The 23,111-nt window shown below is 38.7% G+C and overlaps 1 protein-coding gene across 5 annotated transcripts in view; it reads left to right on the plus strand.

Moving 5' to 3' along the window:
- GRM7 (glutamate metabotropic receptor 7) overlaps positions 1-23,111 on the plus strand; it is a 553,799-nt gene that overhangs the window by 515,188 nt on the left and 15,500 nt on the right. For 4 of the 5 annotated variants that reach the window (XM_070738269.1, XM_070738272.1, XM_070738270.1 and 1 more), the window contains exons 9-10: positions 55-301; positions 8,794-8,887. In XM_070738269.1, coding sequence (XP_070594370.1) covers positions 55-301; positions 8,794-8,864 — 318 coding nt within the window. In that variant the 3' untranslated portion in view covers positions 8,865-8,887. The remainder of the gene's footprint in view (positions 1-54; positions 302-8,793; positions 8,888-23,111) is intronic. The other variant, XM_070738271.1, reaches the window with a different exon arrangement.

Below are 23,111 nucleotides of genomic sequence, written 5' to 3' on the forward strand. Positions count from 1 at the left end.
CAACTCATCCACTCCTTGTTTTTCAATGGTGTCTTTTCCTATTCTGTCTCCTAGGTCTATGTACAAACCACCACCCTTACAATATCTATGAACTTAAGTGCTTCAGTGGCCCTTGGGATGCTTTACATGCCGAAAGTTTACATCATCATCTTCCATCCTGAACTAAATGTCCAAAAGCGGAAACGTAGCTTCAAAGCAGTAGTGACAGCAGCCACCATGTCATCACGACTATCACACAAAACCAGTGACAGACCCAATGGGGAAGCAAAAACAGAACTTTGTGAAAATGTAGATCCAAACAGTAAGTAATTTGAAACTTTTTTCTTTTTGCCAAAGTGTTGTAGAGAGGAGCCTTATCTTGGAGAACTCATCCCTACTTTATTCTTATCCCAAAGATTATACAGAAGCCTATCTGAAGCTGTTCTATTCCCATGATATTCTCCTTTTATAATGTTACTCTTTTGCCCAGAGCTTTTTGATTCTCCCTGCTGAGAATAACTCTCTGGGTTGCTTTAGAATATACCACAGGCAATTCTTCTATATATCTCCACTTTCCTTTTAGGGAGTAGTCTTTTGAGCATGGCTGTATTCTTTGATAATTGATCTCATACTGAATCAGGTCACCTATTTCTGATGCTGTTAAATAGAGAAGCAAGAAATAGGTGGGGGTGTCTTTTTTACCTATTTTATGTAGCTTACTCATACCCAAATGTATAAGCAAAATATGCCTTCACTCCTCATGTCAACATTATTACTACTGGCCATAGTCTTTTGAAGATGACCGGAATTAAAGTCCAACAATACAGGGGATGCCTTCTGGTCTGAGGTTTCCACTACAGCTTTAAATGCTACCAGTAACAACAACATCAACCACAAAACAATCTTGTGAAGGAAAAACTAAAGTATTGTGCTAATTTATATCCTAATTAGTTGCTGTTTCATGTTCCAATATAAAAGGGTGGTAGCAGAGGTGGTATTCTGGAGAACCGGTAGCGGAAATTTTGAGTAGTTCAGAGAACCGGTAAATACTACCTCTGACTAGCCCCACCTCCATCTATTCTCTGCCTCCAGAATCCCAGCTGATCAGGAGGAAATGGGGTTTTTGCAGTAACCGCAAAACCCCCAGTGGAGTGGAGAGGAAATGGAGATTTTATAGCATCCCTCCCCCATTATGCCCACCAAGCCATGCCATAAAAACATAAGAAGAGCCATGCTGAATCAGGCCAAAGCCCATCGAGTCCAGCATTCTGTGTCACACAGTGGCCCACCAATTGTCCATGGGGATCTTGAGCAGAATGAGAAGGCAAGATCCTCCCTTTCCCTTGACCCCCAACAAATGGTACTCAAGGGAATCCTGCCTTTCTCAACCAACATAGAGGCAGCACTTGGACATCCGTTTCAATAACCACCAATATACTTGGCAACCATGAATCTGTCTAATCCTGCCTTGAAGCTATCAAGGCTGACAGCTGTCACGACCTATCCTGGAAGTGAATTCCATAAACCAACGACCCGTTGGGTGAAGAAATATTTCCCTTGATTTGTCCTCGCTTTCTTACCTATGAGCTTTAGGGAGTGCCCCCTTGTACTAGTATTGTGTGATAGAGAAAATAATTTTTCTCTATCCACCTTTTCTATCCCATGCATGCTTTTATACACTTCGATCAAGTCAGTATTGTGCTGCAGCTGGAATTGATAAGTGCACAGTTCCGGTAGGAAAAATGGAGCTGCATGTGCAGCTCCAGTTGACTGGCAGATGGGCATGCACACCAGCATGAGATTCGGCTTCTGGGCATGCGCAGGAAGCCAACTCTCACAGGAGGATGCTTGTGCACATGAGATTTTGCCAATTTTTGGTATTTTTTTGCTTCCATGCATGCGCAAGAAGCTGAATCTTGCACCGATGTGTTCACCCATGTCCACCAGATGCACCCACACCTGTCGCCAGGAGCTCACCGATAGCACTGGAGATGGGCAGCCCTTCCCTTCATGCCATGCCCACAGAACCGGCAGTAAAAAAAATTGAATCACACCACTGGCTGTGGTAGTTTTCCTTCAATTGCAGTGAACACAAAACAACCATGGCTAGTTAAAATAGGATGGTAGCAGTTGTGGTGTTTACTTTGACAGTGGTGTTTTGATTCAGGGTGAACACTAATCAGTTGTTTAGGAATTTGAAGCATTTATCATGCAAATATCCCTGTTAAGCTCCATATTCCTTTAGATGGGTAAGTTCTAACTTATCTCATCACAGGTTCACTTCCTCCCGTGGCTGCGCCTTCTGCGTGTTTCTGCTATAAATTCTCTCCAAAATAATTTAAAAAGCCAAAAATGAGATGGCAGCACATGCACAGTGCCAGAAACTCAGCTTCTATGCTGTGCAGAAGAAAAAAAATGTCAGCAAAAAATTCCAAAAAACATTTTCAAAAAAAATGATGGTGGCGTCCAATGACCAGCACCAACAAAAATGTCACCATGATGTCACTAGTGGTTTGCTACCAGTGCAAACTGGGAGGAACCCACTTCTGCTTCTTTATGAGTATTTTTATTTAAGGAACATTCATCTGGAGCAGCGCTTCAGGGTTTTGCTGGTTTCTAAATAGTTCCAAGATTAGGGTTGCAATTTATTTTCATCTCCATTTCCCAAAAAGACGTTTTGCTAAAATAATGAGTGTCATGGTTTTCCAACAACCCTTCCCCCAAACCCTATTATTTTAATATCAAGAAAATATTACTTGCCAATTCATCTCCCTAACATTAAAGAACTATTATAATTAGAGAGAATATTTGGTAATATGAATATTTATTTAAATAGTTCAATTAAGAGACAGGTGATAGATTAACCATTTTAATTGACAGCCTAATCACAGGCAGAGTATTCTGGTTAACTTGAACAGAATGCATAAAGGAAAAATAGATGCAAATTACGTAAAGAACAAAGGAATTTTAATACATGATTGTCCTCATTTTAAAAGTTCTCTGAATGGTTTTCTCATATTTATCAACAACTGGCAAAAACTATCTTCCAATTCACAGAATAGCAATAGCATTTAGAGTTATATACCATCCCATTACACCCTCTTTGCAGTTTGCAAATGTAATCATCATTTGCATATTGTCCCCAAAATCTGGGTCCTCATTTACTAACCTTGAAAGGTTGGAAGGCTGAGTCAACCTTGAGACCTGTCTGGGTTGAACTTTAGACAGTAGGTAGAATTTGCCTGCAATGCTGCACTTAATCACTGTACCACCAGGGCTCCTTAACAAAACATTTTTTAGTGCTGTGTGGATATTATGCCTCTGAGATGTGGTTAGTTAAGCCTCACCCCGGGCTGTCTTCCTGCCTAAGAAGACCAAAAAGCCATTGTAACACCAATTTTAAAATAAATGATCAAACATCAGACATCAGTATGACCTCAAACCTAGATACAATTGCCACCAGATACTTAAAGTTCTTTAAATTTTGACTTTCTAAATATTGTTATTGAGTCAAAACACAGCTGTGAAACTGATATTTAATGGGGAGGAAAAGTAAAATTAAAATTGGCCATTAAACCAATTAAATTAGATTGAGATATGATCAGCAGACTTGTAATATCCCATGTATATGAAGATTCTTTGTGAAACGAGCTAATTTAGAGCATCCTAACCTGTGATACACTGTATGAAATAGGAATAGCGCTTCTAGAATTTCCACTCAACTGCCACGTAGGCTGTGGATCATGGAAATTGCTAAAGAGTGTCAGGTTGGAGAAAGATGGGCAGATGTCCTGATCTAATGGTTAAATCAGAAAACTGAGCATTGAGAAACTTTAATCAACAACATCAGCTTGTTGCAACTTCTGAAAATGTCCTGAGATGAAGTGTACCAAGGACAGTTTCTGGCATAACCCCAAGTCATTTCAACACCTCCTAAACAGTAATAGAGTACCCTTATCCTTAATTTAGATACTAACTGTTTTGCAAGAGCCATATTTCGTATTCAATATATGATTTGCTGTCAGATGTTCTGTGGGATGATAGTGCTTAACAATGTGTTCCTTCTTTTTTAAATTAGACAATCATGTTACTTTCCCTAAACGAATGCTACAGATTTGTGTACCTCCAAACACCAAGATATTTCTTGTTCCAAAAGTGTTTTTTTTTTTAAGTTAGCTATTGACTTTCTCTCCTTTTTCCTTAATGAAAGGCTTTTTTGGGGGGAAAAGTTATTGCTATTGTATGCAGATTATTGCCCCATTGCATTCAGAAAAAGGCTATCACAGCATGCGTTAATGAATCATAGGCTGCATATGAAGCATCATTAATAGGGCATCTGACATTTCAATCAAATATATGCAAGATCATCAGTTTTTTTTTATTACTCAGTCTTCAGACATTTTTCCTGTTCATGGTCTCAGCACTTGTTTATTCTAGCAGTCATTGTTCTTTAAACTACAATATTGTTATCTCAGTTATTCTCCATTAAACTGGCAATAAACAGAAGGAGAAGATAAATATATGTATGGTAGGAAAGGCAAATTCAGGAACTTTCACTGAGTGGAGAAAGAGAACTTATTTTCTTGTGATATTTGTAGCTACAAATTGGATTATCAGATGGTCAAAGGGCTTCCTCCGCTCTCCTTTGTTCAGTTTAAAAGTGAGACTGTGGCTCATCGAAGTGCATACAGGGCATTTATTCTGTGCTTTATAAAGGAATGGTCCTAGGAAGATGATATAGTATCAGTCATCTTTTTTCTCATCCACACAATGTCCTAATAATGATGATATGTCATCATGGAGTCTATCTTCCAGGGCATTATTGGCTCCAATTTCTGAAATTGTAGAAAGGGCCAATGAGTTCACTTTTAAATTGGTTGGCAGCAGAGAAAAGACTCAATATTTCAGTCCATCTTGTAAGAGGTTTTGTAAATGCTCCAATCTTTAAAGTACCTCTTCTGAACTTTGAATAAGGTTGTTCTCTGTGATGCACCCAGGTTGATGCTTATGGAAGTATTGGTGAAGATTAGCCACTCTCCTAAAAATTTACAACAGTGGAAAACTAAATAAAATATTGTGCTGAATGTTTTATAATGGATAATAAATTAAAATGGAAAGTGATTGTTATCTTCATTTTATACTATGAAAGTTTTCCTATTTGGCAGTGGGATACTTTCAGCCATCTAGTTGTTGCTGGATATTGGCAATATCCTACCATCTTTTATAACCATCATTGGTAGTCAAGGAGGGTGAAACTTATATTCTAACATAGTTTCATGGACCATAGGTTTCTCTGTTTTGATTATCAGGTATGAATTCAACTTTTGTTTTTCTGCACAAAATTTTAGGTTCTTTTCCTGTGGACGCCCTCCCCCCACTTGTACCTATCAAACAAAACATTTGTTTCAATTTTAAAATGGAAAATATATTCATTTTAAAATATTTTAAAGAGGAAGCCAGTATACCATAAAGCAAAATGTTAAGCTGCAGAATCATCTTTATTGCCAATTTTACATGTAGGGAATAAGTGATCTTGCAAAATAAAATCGGCCTGCAGTTTATTCTTCTTACCTGGTTAGAAAAAAGGTGACATAGATGCTGTCAAGGGTATTTTATGAGTGGGTGAAGAGTCATTGTGTGAGACCTCTGTGAAATGATCTTAGATTTTTTTCCCCCCATCCTCTCCACAAAAATGGGGCTCCCTAATATGGGATTTTGAAGGATATTTGAAAAGCCTTAAAAGTCAGCTGTCCAATGCCTGCCAACCTACTAATCATAATCACAATTTGCATCTGATGCATGTATGCTTTTTTGCATTAAAAAGCTTTGCTTTGCTATTATATGTTTGACTGTAAGTCTGTCTGCTTTTGTTGTATTTTAATTACTTCCCTTTTCAGTATCTTCAGCATCTCATAATGAAGGCGAAACTTGTACATAGAGTTTTTTCCCCCAAAAGTAATTTATCCTTCTTGTAGTTTCACAGGCTAAATCTCTCAGGATTTAACAAAATCTCTGATTGTGCTTTTATTTGAATAAATATGTTTTTTCTCCTAGTACTGACAAAACTGGTGCCAATAGAAGCATCTCAGCTAAATTGATATTTTAATTTAGTAATCTGTGTTTGTTGTGCTTACTTTAATACCATAAAAATGAAAGATTTGTAGTTCCCAGGGGTAGTTACTTTTAAAAATTCATTTTAGACAACTGTGAGATAAATGAATAGTCTGATGACATTGGATGCAGAAATTTTTAGACACCCCCCCCCCCCAGGTTCTTTGATGAAGTTACTGTACATCCCCTCGTCTCTTTTTTCATTTCCTTAGTAGATCTGCAAAAAACCCTACATATTTGTGTTTTAGTTATTTAGGCTTCCAAGATCTACCAAAAAAATAAAACAGCTTTAAAGTTTCTTGTGGCCTATGAGCAGTGGGATGTTAGTACTATCTTCCATTTCAAGAGTTTCCTGTTATACTATTTATTTATTTATTAAGTTAAATATTTAATATTTTAAAAGGTAAAGGTTTCCCTGTCAGTCATGTCCCACAGTAGGGCACAGTGCTCATCTCCATTTCTTAGCCGAAAAATCCAGAGTTATCTGAAGACAATTGCCATGGTCATGTGGCTCAAATGACTTTATGCCAAAGACCAAAGTGCAATTGTCCAAGGCAACTGACTATGGTCTCTTCTACAGAAGACATATCTCTCTCTCCTTCTCCCTCTCTCTCTCTCCCTCCCTCTCTCTTTAACTCTCTCTCCCTCTCTATCTCCACCCCCTCTCTCTGCATTAATCACTCTCTATATCTAGCCATATCTATAGGAGATACACTGAGAACCTGATCTGGTTTACAGATGATAGAAATCATGCTCCTAATAACCCTATTTAGAAGATAAAATAATAGAATGATCTAGCTTGTTTGATTGATACTAAGGCTATCATAAATAAATAATTGTCTCAACCTTTTGTATTCATTTAATGGTCAACCCATGCAGACATGCTGTTGATATCTCCCTCATATTTTTCAATAATGGAAAATGAAAGACTTGAAGTTATTGGTAGTCATGCCTCAGATGTATTCAGCTAAGCCTTTTAAAAAGCTAGTCATGCTAGTCAGCACATTTTGAATGTAATAAAGTGAAGTGTTTATCAAGGAATTTCTAACGTACTCCTGATGTCAGAGATTGTAACTGAAAAAGGGAGAGAAAAACAGAAATACAAGCAGCTTTCAGGAGCTCTTTAACCTCATAGGCTACATGGAATGAAGGAAGACAACTAGTAGTAAGCTGCCTGGAGTCTATAATCAGAACTGAGGTGTGTTTGAAAGAAGCATAGTGGCTTTGAGAAGAGAGGAAGACAGGCAACCAGACTTTGTACTCTTTCCTTCTCTTTCTCTCACAGTGATGAAAAACAATTAGTTTAGACTCAGTCTATTTTCTCCTGCCAATGATAGCTTAATTAAATGTTGAGGTTACAGTCAGATGAAGAGTGCCAATAATAAAGTAGTGGATATTGGTTTAAATCGAGGTAGGCTGTAGTGTAATTCAAAAAGATGAATTTCTTTGTTCACACAGGATTTGATACCTGCTCATCAACTAAGAATCATGAGCAATTAATATTTCCTAAAAATCTATGTATGTGTCTTTCTTTCTTTCTTTCTTTCTTTCTTTCTTTCTCTCTCTCTCTCTTTCCTTCCTTCCTTCCTTCTTCCTTCCTTCCCCCTCTTTCTTTCTTTCTTTCTTTCTTCCTTCCTTTCTTCCTTCCTTCCCCCCTCTCTCTCACATATACATGGAGTGTGAAGTGTGATTTATGTTCTTGGTAAATAATATATGGGAGAAAATGCAGTGTGGAATATAACACTTGCTTGACTCTTTTCATCAACTGGAGGAGTCATTCTCCGATCACCACAAATTATATTTCAGTAGTAAAATGAAATGGATGTGGTTGGCAGACGTGGTTGGTAAATCCACAGTAACCGAATTTAAACATGCCTGGGATAAACATATATCCATTGTAAGATAAAATACAGGAAATAGTAAAAGGGCAGACTAGATGGACCATGGGGTCTTTTTCTGCCGTCAGTCTTCTATGTTTCTATGTTTCTATGTCTGTTTAATATGCACTAAGAGAAGCTCATTTCAATTCAGCTAGGAGTTCTTCTCCTTTCTGTCCATGCTACTCCAAAGTGAGTTGCCAAAACAATTCAGTTAGACTGGTATAGCACATATACATAAGGTTCAGTTCTCTCTGTTATTCTCTATCTCTTTCGGAGTGGAAGGGTGTAAGAATGCAATGCAATCAAATAATAAAAGGCAGGGCTTAAAATTTTCCATTGATTGTGTACATCTGTTTAAAGAGGTATGAATGGTGAATGCATCGCACAGTCTGCTGTACAAATGCTGCTATGCTGGGCTAGCTCTTTTGCTTGTTCATCTGTATTAGTTTGTGACATCTTTGGCATGTTGTTGCCTACTTCATCGTTTGAGGGACAGGAGAGATAAGAAAATCAAACCAACCTCAAATTTTGGAGAACAATGAAGACTGATAGCATGGTGTAAGGGGACTGAATTCTGGACACAATCATTAATTTTTTTAAACTGTCCCAAGTCATGCTTTTGATATAAGGAGACTTTCTTTTGTGTTTGGAAATACCCAAACCTTTGGGTGATCTGCTTGGTTTCTTGACGGTATAAATGATATACTGCACCTTGACGGGTTACAAGCTTGATATTATGAGCGACACTAGCTCATAAAAATAAATGATATGATATATTTAAACCCATGGATTATATATACAAATATATTTACTTTTCCTATAGACTGCATACCGCCTGTAAGAAAAAGTGTTCAAAAATCTGTTACTTGGTACACTATTCCACCTACAGTATAGCTCTTGCCTGCTTTTTTTAGAAGGTAAGATAAAGATCTAACTTTTACTGCTTCTTTTTTTTTAAAAAAAATGCATCATTAAATGTTAAAAATGCATTGACTTTACTGAAGTAAGTTGCTAATAAAACCTAAAGTTGTTTGCATTGTATTAATTGAAATAATGAATCATGAAGTCAATACAAAGCTTGTGAGAATGTTTTCCAGCTAATAGAAAGCCACAGTCCATGGTCTGTCTTTTTTTGCCCCACAGAGTACATGAATTGCTGATGTTTCATTTCTAATGTCAAAGATTGACTCCCTCTGGAGGAGTAGCTTGATAGCATGTTTTTGAGGGATGTATGATGATTGATCTCCTCATAAAGATATTTCTCCCCCTCTCCTTTAAATGAAAAGGCAGTTAACTTTATAACTGGCTGTGGGGGGAGAAAATGAGGAGGAAAGGAAAAATATTCTCTTAATCAAGAAATCAATTTTAACCTCCAGTTTATACCATCTGTGACTCAAAGAGATATGTTTTAAGAGCTATAAACCAGTGTGCCTAAGAAAAGTTTGAATAATGAGAAGCTATGAGGTCTTCATTCATCTGTTTTTGGTATTCGATGATGGTAAGATCATCCCCTGATCACACACTGGTCATATCCTCAGAGGATTTATCATTGTACTCAATAGTTACAATTCACTGTTTAGGGTCCTACTAAATACAGGTCTTTTTTTTGAGATAGTGGATCAGTCTTTTAGGCTGTGAGCATCAGGCTAAACTAAAATGCTGAACTGTTTGGCTATTTGGGATTCATCCTGTTTCTCTCATTCTTTTATTGCACACAAAGAAAAGGGGGTTGGGTGAAGACCTCTTATCTGATATGGATCATATGCTCTTATTCTGATAGTTTTGTGATTTTCTTTTTGCAACTCATTTACTGTTTGGTAGATGGGTGAGATGATCTCTTTTTTTTAGTAAACTGATGTATTTGTGATATTATGAAAATGTTGGTTAAAATTGCTTCCTTATTAAAATATTAATTAAAGACTTTGATTGATTATTGATAAACAGACATTCTTATCCTTATAAATATTGTTGTAAGTATCTACCCGAACTAAACCAAATGACATTTGCTCTTATCCTTGCTTAGAATGTGTGGTTTTCCCCTCCTGCCCCTATAATCAGATATTTTCATTTCAGTTTTAACTTTTTTCTGAAGCCTTAGAAGATGTTCCCAGTAGAAACAGCTCCTGGCACTTAGAATCAAATTAATGCTTCCTTAATGGATCTTTTGTGATGAGAAAAACAAACAGAAGAAACAGCAGGGAAAGATTGTAGGATTAGCCAGGGAACTCAGTGATATGTAGACCTGATCTCTCTTACAAATCTGTGGACATGTTAGCACAATAAAAGTCTTGTCTAAAATCACAAAAAGAATGCATTCCTATTACTTTTATTTCTAAAGAAGACAAAGAGTATGAAAATCATATCATTAAATAAAGGAAGTGTCTTCCTTCTATAAATACTGGCGGCTGGGTGTGGTTTGATGGCTCAGCAATTGCCTGCTGTGTAGAAACTTCCTTGTGAGTCAGTGGGGTAACACCTGGGGTCGTTGATGTAGCTGAGGTATGCTGATTAGTTAATGGTTGCGGATTAGGCGTGATATCCTGAGTAGTTGGAGCTTGCAGGCTACTTGATTGTTTTGCAATGTGTGTTCTGAGTCTGGTTTCAGTTCCTATGGCTGGGATACGTTTGAGGGCTGGTTTCCAGATGTCTGGTAGGCGGTAGGTATCATCCCGCTTGTTCATATTTTGGGGATGTTTTTCTATCTCGATGGCTTCTATGATTATTCTTTTGCTGTAGTGTTCTGTTTTGGAAATTAATTTAGTACTGTCAAAATCCCAGGAGAGGTTGACCATGGTGAGTTGTCCTGCAGCGAGTTGGCCATGATGAGTGGGCTACAGTGAGTTGGCTGTGACAAATTGTCCCATTGCCGTAACAGAGGTGTTTCCTCCTGGAGTAGCTGCTCTTCCTCATTCCTTTAGTATTGCTGTGCAAAAGCTGCAGATAACTTTTCAATTGGTTGCAGTCCTTTAGATTTGTGAGAGAGATTGGGAGGACAATTTTTGGAAGCAACAGGAGGGACATTAGACCTAAAGTGCCAACAGATGGGAAAGGTATTTGCTAATAGTTTATCTCATAAACCGCAGTTCAGCCTAGATTGCCGAAAGCCAGGAAAGACGATATTCAAAATGCCGAAGAAACTCTACTTTAATTAATAAAGGCTGGAGTTTCCTTATCACAGTTTCCAAACCACAATGCTTCTGCCCTAATACTTGCATGAAAGCTATTTATCATGTCATTCTTCCCCTTTTCCTTCTGTCATCCTGACCTGCAATGCAGAACGTGAGAAGATGCGATCAAGCCAATTTTCCCAGTTATCATGGTTCTGCAGACTTTATTCCTATAGGGGGGAAAAGAACTCACTTCTTTTCCCCCATGGCTGTGGGTGGGATTCTAGAAAACTATTGGGTGTTCCAGCTGACAGCTCACCTGGATTTTCATTTATTCTAGGTTCTCATTGTAGACTAAATACCTGTCCATCCACTTTCTTGCTGAGATAGAAAATGGATTGAGAATACAGTCCACAATCTTTGAGGCAACACGCCTCTGTGTTTCTGCATTGGTATTGCTGTGAAAAATACCAAATAGAGTGATACCTTGTCTTACAAAGTTAATTGGTTCCTGGATGAGGTTCTTAAGGTGAAAAGTTTGTAAGATGAAACAATGTTTCCCATAGGAATCAATGGAAAAGCGATTAATGCGTGCAAGCCCAAAATTCACCCCTTTTGCCAGCCGAAGCGCCCATTTTTGCACTGCTGAGATTCCCCTGAGGCTCCCCTCCATGGGAAACCCCACCTCCGGACTTCTGTGTTTTTGCGATGCTCCCGGGAAATCCCAACATTGCAAAAATGAGTGCTTCACTGGCAACAGAAGTCCGGAGGTGGGGTTTCCCAGCGAAGGGAGGATCAGTGAAATCGCAGCATCCTCGAAACCCTACCTCCGGACCTCTGTGTTTTTGTGATGGGGTGGGGTTTCCCATTGAGGGGAGCCTCAGGGGAATCCCAGCAGCGCAAAAACAGGTGCTTCGCTGGCAACAGAAGTCCGGAGGCAGGGCATCCCAGTGGCAGCGGTGGGTTTGTAAGGTGAAAATAGTTTGTAAGACGAGGCAAAAAAATCTTAAACCCCGGGTTTGTATCTCGAAAAGTTTGTATGACGAGGCGTTTGTAAGACAAGGTATCACTGTAACATCAAAAAATGTAATCAGTCTGAGGCAAAGTATTCCTCAAAGTTCCAATTTATTAGCAGAGCCGTGTTGGCACATCTGGGAAATACCCAGATCTGAAGTCCCCGGGGTTTCTCCACCCAGTTGAAAGTTCAAGCCCTTCTCCCCACACACCTAAGTCCCTCACATTGACCAATCTTCATTTGCCAACTTGGCAGCAACCCCCATCTCCTTCCATGCCGTTGCAGAAGTGCAAAGACAAAAAAGGATGACCTTGGCAAGGAATTTGTTATGGCTATATGCAGACATCCCTCATGCCATGGCCCCTCCCAAATTTCCACAGCTAGGATTACATTTTAAAATAGCATAAAGTGTGGCAGGCCAAAAGTCTCAACTAAAATTGATTCAGCCTGCCACACACTAGGCAGTCATGCACCTTATTTTCTGTCACTGTATATGAACCGTGTTTTAAGTGCTGTTAACACTATATGGCAGCGAAACGCTGTTTGTGATGCCCTGTACATTCCTGTTTATCACTGCCAATCATCCTCTCTTGATCCAAAAGATCTTAAAGGATATGAGCAGCAGTTTTTCACATACATCCATTTCTGCCAGATACAATTACAAGTCAGCATAATACACAGAAAATGTTTCGTGGGGAAATAAAAATACACATTTCCTTATAATTGGAGTCTCCAAATTGGCTACTATCTGATTTCAGCTGTTTCTGGCCAGTCGCCTTAGTAATCTTGTTTTCCATATAGCTCATTCATCTGATGAAGTCCAGCTCTCTGAATTCAGCTAAGATGTAAAGCTTACATGGAGATTTGATTCGGGGCACATTACACGAGTCACTGCATTTAAAGGAGACTGATAACAGTTCAGAAAGTTAAGCTGGTGCATATGTCTTTGAAGAGATGGAAGTGGGTAGCATGACCCTCCAACTATTCAGTTACATCAGAGATATTAGAGCTTTGTTCCAGCTGGAATTTTCAGGATCAACTGTTTCATTTCCTGATACATTGCTGCAAAATGCCTCTCCATCTGGACAGCTAGGAAAGTGTTCATTGCTTGCATTAGTAATTCATATAATTATTGATTACAACATCAGCCCTTGCCATCTGTAAAGTGTTTCCTAAAGGCCAACTTTGTTATCAAGTTCACATTAGAGAGTATATTAAATTAGTTGTCAATTAACATTTCAACCTTCTGGATGTAGAATCTTTATTTTCATTCATTACGTTATTTGCTTTACCTTCTGAAAACCTAAGTAAGTATTCCAAAGATCCTAATGGAAATATTGTTAGGCTTTAGGCCTTGAAAGCACCATAAGATGAATTTTGTACTCACTGAGGAAAGAGATGTATTGGGCTTAGATCAGAATTTTGACTATTCAAGGCATCATGTTAAGCCAATACTTGATAAGATATAACAAAGATAGTCATAGTAAGATGATTACTTGTGAGTTTGTCATAGATTTGGGAGGAGAACCAATGTTTTCCTGGATGGGTGAAGGTGTCTTCAAACCAAAGCTGGGACTTGTATCAAAGGATCCAATTACCATTTTCTTTCTTAACGTTCTATGAAGTATTCCAGACATTATGTCAGGGTTCCAAATAGCACCAAAACCTAAATCAGAGTCCAAGGCAAAGTATTCCTCAAAGTTCCAATTTATTAACAGAGCCAAGTTGGCCCATCTGGGAGAAACCTGAATATGGAGTCCCAAAGGTTTCTCCACCCAGTTGAAAGTTCAAGCCCTTGTCCCCACACCCCCAAGTCCATCATATTGACCAATCTCCATCTGCCAACTGGAAGCAACCCCCATCTCCTTCCGTGCAGGTGCAAGTTCAGGAGTGCAAAGGATGACCTTGGCAATCTAGAAGGAATTTGTTATGGCTACATGCATGCATCCCTCATGCAATGACCCCTCCCAAATTTTTATAGCAAGAATGCATTTTAAAATAGCATAATAGCAAAAAAACCAAGTAAAATAGCTTTGGTCTGACACATTATGTAAAGATAATCTGATACTTTACAGGTATTTGGGCATGTGAACCAGTGTTCAATGAAGAGCTTTGAATTTCTTACCCTTGCTGTTCACATTTTACTTACCTGCGCTATAGTTTGAGAAGGTAAGAAATAAGTCGTTCAGGTGACAACTGTAAGCATAATTTTTTCAAGTAAGAATTGCATTCTAGTGAGATGGACATTTCAGAAACTTGGCTGCATAACTTGGAAGAGGATGCCATGGATGCTTATTAAATGTAAGATTTTTTTTAAATTAAAATTTCCATATTTTTACTTGATTTCTTTGAGGATTTAGTAAATCTTAATACTAGTTCACAAAAAATATTATAAAACTGCAAGTTTAATTTAAGCCTCTCTAGGATATTAGTGACATGAAATAAGTTCATTCGTGTCATGGAAGAGCTACTGGATAAGATGTTATTCCCCATATCTTTATGTGAATGGGCTATGAACTGTAAGCGCAATAATATATGATCCAATATCTAAAAGGTTACCACCTTAGTAAAAAAAAAAAAAGCCCATTTATAAGAAGAAAAAAAGCAATATTGGTATCAAAAGTTTAAAAATATTTAAATAATATTGTTATATTATTAATGATCTTATTAAGTTACTTTATAAATGAGTAAATAAATAAATAATAAACCATGTCATACTGCTAAGGTAATTAACTAAAATTGCATGAGCAGATCAAACAGAATAGAGGATTCAACATAACTGGTCTACTCTAAAGGAAGCAGTACCCTGAATATTTAAGTTTTTAAAGGATATTTATGCGCATCTACATACACATATAAATAGACACAGAACCATATGCATATACTACAGGCCTGTTGGATTAGTAAAGCACAGCAGTCTAAGTTGAGCTAGGGCTATGATAGGAAGAGTATGTCTGAAAATATATTACAATGTAGGAGGGTGAGAAACATGACTGAATTTTGCACAGCCCACGTCTTATCAAATGTTGCTTGTATGGAAATAATTGCCATAGGAATACAAACTAGTTATAAGGATCAGATCTGCTTTTGATTATCCCCCAAAACTCATTTAAATTCAGCACATAGTGTAATCATACATGAAAGTAGTTCATGTACTATTTTCACTTGCTTTTGAATAAGAAGATAGATGAATTGTTGCCATAGTTACTGCTAGTTGATATTATACCTATCACATATGGGGCCTAAAATGCTTGTTCTGTTACATTGCTACGAAGAACATTTGCAGGCCATTAAATTGAAAGCTGGAAACACAGGCTTCAGTGGGATTATTCCAACATCACTTATATCACTTACATATCTGTCGGCACGCAAGCTGTTGCCCTAGGTCAGCTCCAGGAAACTATCAGCTGATTTTTGGCTTGCATGCAAGCTCTGGGAGGACATTTTTGGCTTCCAGAGGGCCTCCAGGGGAATGGAAGAGGGTGTTTTTCCCCTCCCCAGGCTCCAGGGAAGCCTCTGGAGCCTGGGGAGCATAGTTCCCTCTAAGCTGAGCAGTGAGCAATCGCTCACTTAAAAATCATCATCAACTCAGAGTTTTCCAAACCTGCCCAGAAGCCGAGAGGGAAAGAGTGAGAGGGAAGGAGAGAGAGAGGAAGAGAGGAAGAGAGAGAAACAGATAGAAAAAAGAGAGGAAGGAAAAGAGAAAGAAAAAGAATGGGAGTAAGGAAGAGAGAAAGAAAATCAAAATCTAGTTTGAAACTAGCTCAACTATTTAAGTGGCATTTTGATATTGATAGAGTTGCCCTATTATGAGCTCACTGTTATAGACACACAGTACAGTATTTTATTTTGAAATTCTCTGAGGCAAAACAGGGTGGGTTTTTTATTTATTTGTTTGTTTGTTTGTTTGTTTGTTCATTTGTTTATTTATTTGTTTATTTATTTATTATTTCTGTGCCGCCCAGTCCCAAAGGGACTGCCACTCAGACACTATACTTTTCCGCCCACCCCCAAAAAAAAATTAGAGAGAACACTGCTGGGGAGGGTAAAAAAAATAGGCCTACTGGGCCCATTGGAATTTGGGAAATGGGCTGTTTCTGGCCTCTAGAAGGTCTCGGGGAGTAGGGCATGGGAGGTAATTTTTGCCCTCCCCAGGCATTGAATTATAGGTTGGGCACACGTGTAGGGCAATAGTGTGTGCACACGTGCTTCCAGTACCCGAGGGAAAAAAGTTCACCATCACTGCTCTAACCTATGTTTTTCAATTTAAGAGAGTGGATAGAACCAGTTCTTAAAACTACAGAGTACTAGACTAGCTAGATTGGAGCAAATATTCTTTGTATTCCTTTAGAATTGACTACATTCTACTTTTTAATTAATGAACTGACATAGTCAAGGAGCCCAAGGCACACGCTATGAGTGCTCCATCTGAAAAATGAGTCATGGCAACTGGATTCTTTCTGCTGCTTTTCTAAGTAACTTCTCCAGTCTGGGACAGTAAGGGTTTGATGAAGTTACCTAGATAAACAGGAAATTTTTTAAATGAAAAGGAAAAAGGAAAAGAAGTCCAGTTAATTCAATTTCCAGATAACTCTAGATGGATGATTGGTACGTTCCTTCTCATAGGGTGGAACTAGCAGCAAGGATAGGTTGACCTTGTCCAATCAGATAAGGACTGAGTCTGTTAATTTAAATACTGGGGGAGCACTTCTGCCATCCTCCCCCAGTTACCATGAATGCTGAGGGAAATCAGATATTTCCAGGTAGGGAACCTGTGGACCACCGGGGGATGTAAGTGACAAACCCCCACAATAAACCTGCACACAGGTGGAAGTTGGGCAAGAGAAGGGGCCTCCCCACAGACTAGAACTTAGGAAAGGGCCGCCACCTGTCTGCAGATAGTATTTGGAAACAGGCCCTTGTTCAGTCCATCCTGCAGGAACTCAAGCAGTTGTGAGACTAGGATACAGGTAGGTCCAGCTTGGGCACACCAGGAGCAGAACATCTGACAGATCACAGAGTATATGTACTCTGTAAAAGGCTTTTTAGAGTCCAACATGGTGGTGATGACCTTGGGGCAGTAATGCTGGAGAGTCAAGGAATTATGGTCAACTGCCAAGCAGTCAGTCTCAGCCAGTCCAGGTCTGGATGGTTGATCTGGCTCTGACTGAGGGAATCCTGCTGCAGCAGGATGGGCCATGGAGGATCACTGATAACAGCTTAAGATTGGCAAACCAGGAGGAGCAACAAGATGACCTCCACCTTCTATATGCCTGTTTCATGTGCCTTGGCCATTATATTGTCCATGAGGACTAGCATGTGGTGGCCTGTCAGATGTTGCACAAAGCTTTTGAGGAGCAGATGGATGACATGGAGCTCGAGCCAGTTGATGGCATACCTGGCTTCTTGTGGAGTCCATGTGCACTGTGCCACTAAACCCTTGGAATAGGGCCCCCTACCTGTCAGGCTGAATCCCTGTTGACTAGAATGTGGTGAGGCTTTTGAAATAGACAGCCCTAAGATATGGCAGAAGATTTCCACCAGGTGAGAGATCTGCAGATAGCTTCTGTGATGCCAGAATCTAGATATTGGAGCTGCTGTGAACAGATTTCTGGAAGGGCAAGCAAAGCCATTGAAGCTCCCTAAAATATAGACATGTTCATGGGGTGATGGAGACTGCAGTTCTTGGTCTCGATCATGATGGGTTTCAGTGCTTCATCAAACAAGGTCTGACCCTTGAACAGGGTGGACATGAGGTGCCATTTGTGGTGGGCATTTTCCTCCCACTACCAGAGCCACTGCATCCTTCAGGAAACCACCACATTGGCGATGGCCTTGGCAGCAAACCTGGAGACCTGAAGAGAGGCATTGGCAGAAAATTGAGTTGCTGTCCTGCTGAGCAGGTAGGTCAGAGGATGGTGTATGTTCTTGTAGTTGGCGTAGCCACCTCAGGGATGAGCGATTGAAGAACAATGCTGTCTAGGCTGTGCAACTCACACACACACCCCCCCCGCCGGCCGTCTGGTAGGCCTTGAGGAGGGATTCTTCAGACCAAAGTTCTTTAGGTCAAAGAAGCTCTCCTGAGTTCCCTGACATAGTGTTCAGGGAGTAGAGGGGTGTCACTGGAAAATCCACTTATGGAACTGTGAATGGCCATTATTCTGAGGGGAATTTAAAGGGGAAGGAGGTCCCAGATGTTTCACCCTTAGTCCAGTCAGGAATAGAGCAGGGCCAAGGCCCCTTATTTTTCGTACTGCCCTGCTAGAGCCAGTAATGATGGAAGAAAACTCACACAGATGAAAATGGTGAAATCTTGAAATATCAGCTAATGAAACTCTCATTCCCAGGATGGAACAAGACCACATCTATCCAGACTGAGGACTGAGTTGTAACTGGGGGAGGGAGGCAGAACTGCCTCCCAGTATTTAAATTAACAGACTCAGTCCTTTCCTGATTGGACGAGGTCAACCCATCCTGGATGATAGTGCACTACTGCATTCCAGACTTCATTTTTATAAGGATTGATACTCTGTGTTTGAAAAGCACACGTAACAATAACAACAACTAATTAAATTCCTATGCTGCCAGCTTTCAATGATTCTAGGATGCTCACAGTCATCAAACATTGAAATTACAATAAAACCAATTTAAAAATATAAGATGGCAAGCATAAAGATCAGCTGAAATGAAGCAAGGGGCCTCACTCTCCCTCACTGAAGGCCTGGATGAAGATTCAATTCTTCATTGCTCTTTTAAACAACAGTTGAATGGGTGTTATCCAGATCTTGTGGTAACCTTTTTTTTTTTTTTGCATGGTGTATTTCTGAGGACCTGATGGCTGACATTGTTTAATCAAGGGAACCTAGAGTGCATCAACCCTAGAGTATTGAATCAGCCAAGCAAATGCTTTGGGAGACAGGAAATCCTTTAATCAGACCATATGCCAGATAGGGCTATAGAGACTGAGAGGTGTGTTTCCATAGCAGAGATGGAAGGAAACAACTTTCTCTGTATTAAATGCTATTTTTAAGCATAAGGATATGTGATATCCTTCAGAAAACCATTCCAAAATCTACACAGAGATAATTGCATAGTTTGAACTAAATATATAAGTGACAATGTAAACCATTAACTGCAGTTAGCAGTAGACCTACCACTGTGAGATATATTTCATGAACAAAGTATTGGAAGACAATTTTAGTTTAATATTCTAGATGGAAACATCAGTCAGTTTCTCTGCCTTTTTTATTTTTAGGAAGCTGAAATGCATTTAAAAGAGAAATAAGCTAAATAGATAAAATGACCTAGGGTTGCAATAACTACATTTACTGAATTTAAAAACCAGAAATACTGTATATTGCAGTTAGATAACGAATAATGGTATTATCCATAAAAACCTCTTTAAAAGAATTTACTGAAAGTAAGGGGGAGGATGCAGTAGAAAAACATCTGCATTCATACAAAGGAAAAATACAGAAAGGTATTAATATATTGGAAGAAAATATCATCAAAAGTAGAAGAACGCAAATCTATTCCATAGTAATAGATAGCATGCAACATTTTAGAGCAGTGATTACCAAACTGGGTCTCATATTAGTGACTGTTGGTATATAAATATGTTATTAGTAGTTCCTGATTCAGGTTTATTGCATAGTGTCCCCAAGGATTTACTTACTTACTTACTTACTCACTCACTCACTCACTCACTCACTCACTCACTCACTCACTCACTCACTCACTCACTTATTTAGTTAATTACTTACTTATTACATTTATATTAATATAAGATAAATATAAATGTAATTTATATATTTATAATATAAATTAATAATATAAGAAAAACAAAATGCACAGATACAGTACATGTGGTATATTGCTCAACAGTACTAACTGTGAGAGGGATCTAGGAGTCCTAGTGGACAACTATTTGAGTATGAGCCAGTAGTGTTGAGCAGCTGCCACAAAAGCCAACACAGTTCTCGGCTGCATTAACAGAGGGATAGAATCAAGATCATGTGAAGTGTTAATACCAGTTTATAATGCCTTGGTAAGGCTATACTTGGAATTCTGCATTCAGTTTTGGTCTCCACAATGTAAAAAGGATGTTGAGACTCTGGAAAGAGTGCAGAGAAGAGCAACGAAAATAACCAGGCTAAAACATATGAAGAACGGTTGCAGGAACTGGGTATGTCTAGTTTAATGAAAAGAAGGACTAGGGAGACATGATAGCAGTGTTCCAATATCTCAGGGGTTGCTACAAAGAAGAGGGAATCAGGCTGTTCTCCAAAGCATCTGAGCGTAGAACAAGAAGCAACAGGTGGAAACTAAACAGGGAGAGAAGCAACTGAGAATTAAAGCCTCTCTAAGGCCAGATTTAATGGACAGGACCCAGAACAAAATTTGCAAGATTTGGCAAACTTCTTATAATATTTTTGCTTTGATTTTCCATAAAACTTTATTTTATTTTAAAGTTTTATTTCAGGGGTACCATCCATGCCATGTTGCCTAGTGGTGGAATGGAACGGAAGATAGGTTTATATGCTGGTCCCCTAATCTTTGAATGGTAAGGTTATGATTTGCAGAAAAAAAACAAGGTGGGATATTTTGAATCTTCTTTAGAAATTGAAAGGCTTCATAGTTAAGGATAGATCAAGGGCTAAATAATATTGTTTGTTTTTTTAATTTACATAATGTAAGCCAAGTTGCTCAGATATTGTTGTGGATTATCCCATTTTCTCCTCACTTGAATCTCGAGCAAGTTAGCTTTGGAGATAATTCTACCTGCAGTCTGTAGCTAATCAAGAATTTAAATTTTAGATCAGTTGTGTGGTTGATGCTTATCTTACTGCCTATGGGCATGTATGTTATTGAAGATACCCGATTTAGCATCCTTCCTGTTTCTTTTCAACCTGTTTCTTTTAATTTTAAAGTGCTTCCTGTACAAGGGAGAAATTAGAAGTGTTACCTGTTTCAAACAAAATTGGGCAAGCCTTGAGGTTCATAGGTATGATTTGAAAATAAAAGCCGTAGGTGGCCGTGGAAAAGAGAAAGGAAGATAACTTTGAAAGAATAGACCATTACCAAAGGAGAGAATGGGGGAAAAGACTTGCAAATTTCTGTTATCTCAGTCAATCTTAACAAAAGTAGCTTTAACTTTTCTGTTGAATTGTTTTCTTGATCTGGTCTACTAGTAGGACTAACACTATAGCTCAGCATGCTGACTGGGGAATTCTGGGAGTTGAGGTCCACATATTTTCAAGCCCACCGGAGTTGAGAAAAGCTTCTATAGCTACATACTTTGAAAATTGAGCTACTTGAACCTCAAAAAAGCCCTTCATGGCACCGGGCCAGGTTATCTCCAGGACCGCCTTCTGCCGTACGAATCCCAGCGACCAATTAGGTCCCACAGAGTGGGCCTTCTCCAGGTCCCATCAACTAAACAATGCCGTTTGGCGGGACCCAGGGGAAGAGCCTTCTCTGTGGCGGCCCCGACCCCCTGGAACCAACTCCCCCCAGAGATTAGAATAGCCCCCACCCTTCTTGCCTTTCGTAAGCTTCTTAAAACCCACCTCTGTCGTCAGGCATGGGGGAATTAAGATATTCTTTCCCCCTAGGCTTCTACAATTTATGTATGGTACGTTTGTATGTATGATTGGTTTTGAAATAAGGGTTTTTAGCTACTTTAGTATTGGATTGTCGCATGTTGTTTTTACCACTGTTGTTAGCCGCCCCGACTCTACGGAGAGGGGCGGCATACAAATCCAATAAAATGAAATGAAAAATGAAAAATGAAAGGAAAAAAAAAGGACAGAAGGCAGCTAAGGAATGGTAGAGTTCAGGAAGGGTAATGGGAAACATCCCCATCTATTTACCTTCTAGTTAATTGATCTTCATTGAAGTTGAGAATTTCATACCTGTCCTAGTTGTCCATTTATGACAGACCCACAAAACGTTCTCAAAATTGAGTTTAGACACATTTCGGAATTTCAAGGCAGTTGGCAATGAAATAGGAAATTCATGAATCATTGAATTTATGTTTTTCTTTTTAATCAGGGATCCTTAAAAGACCTGGATTTGTTACAGAATACTGCTTTTATTACAGCTACCCAAAAGTTTTAGTATGTACTACTATAAAACAACTTTTTGGGGTGGGGAGGGGGAGGATGGCTAGTAGAAAATGAGGATCAGCAGACAATCTATAAAAATAACAAAATCGTCTAATTTGCTGTAATCATTTTCTAGCCCAAAGTATAAAGATATACAATTTTCTTTCAATGGCATTTCCTCTTACATTCTTGCTTCAAAATAAAGAATAAGTAAAATTTGGCTGAATCAAACCTAATCTCCTCCTTTTTTTAAAATTGTCCATTTAGAATCATTCCTAATAGTTCATTGGTTGATATTCTGATATGTTTGCTTCTCAAATCTGTGGTATCATTACTGAGTTAAAGTTATGTTTTTTAAAAAGGCTTCTAATCCCTTGGCACCAATAGGATCTTTTCTTGGAATTTAGATAACACATTTGAAAAAAGAATTTTTGATGAGACCGAGCAGGAGAAAGGAAAATACCCACTATAGACCATAGCCCATTATCTTTAGATTAGTCAGGCATTTCTTTGCTTTTGCTTTGATGACCCAAACAGAGGATTAAATGCACTGATGCAATTACTTCCCTGTCTCATTTGTTTTTCATCTCTTCTTGAGTATATTTGCAATTTATTTTTAGCGTCATTTTTGGTAAAATGAAGTTGGCTTTATTTTTCTAGTCATTGCCCAGGGAGAGTTTATGCTTCCGAGTTTCATTTCCTCAGAAAAGTTTAATGTCTTTGTCCATTAATGAGGCTTATACCTATATTGATTTACTAAAAAAAGATTTACTAAAGGATGTGATATGCCTACAGATGCATTTACTTTATATTAATAGCCGTCCCTTTTTAATTGACTGTAAGAAAATATAGGCAATGAACTGATATGTTCTCAGTAATTTCTTCTGCAAATTAGTGGCTTTCCATGCTTTTA

The sequence above is a fragment of the Erythrolamprus reginae genome, chromosome 2 (assembly GCF_031021105.1).
Source record: "Erythrolamprus reginae isolate rEryReg1 chromosome 2, rEryReg1.hap1, whole genome shotgun sequence".
In the NCBI taxonomy this organism is placed as follows: domain Eukaryota; kingdom Metazoa; phylum Chordata; class Lepidosauria; order Squamata; family Dipsadidae; genus Erythrolamprus; species Erythrolamprus reginae.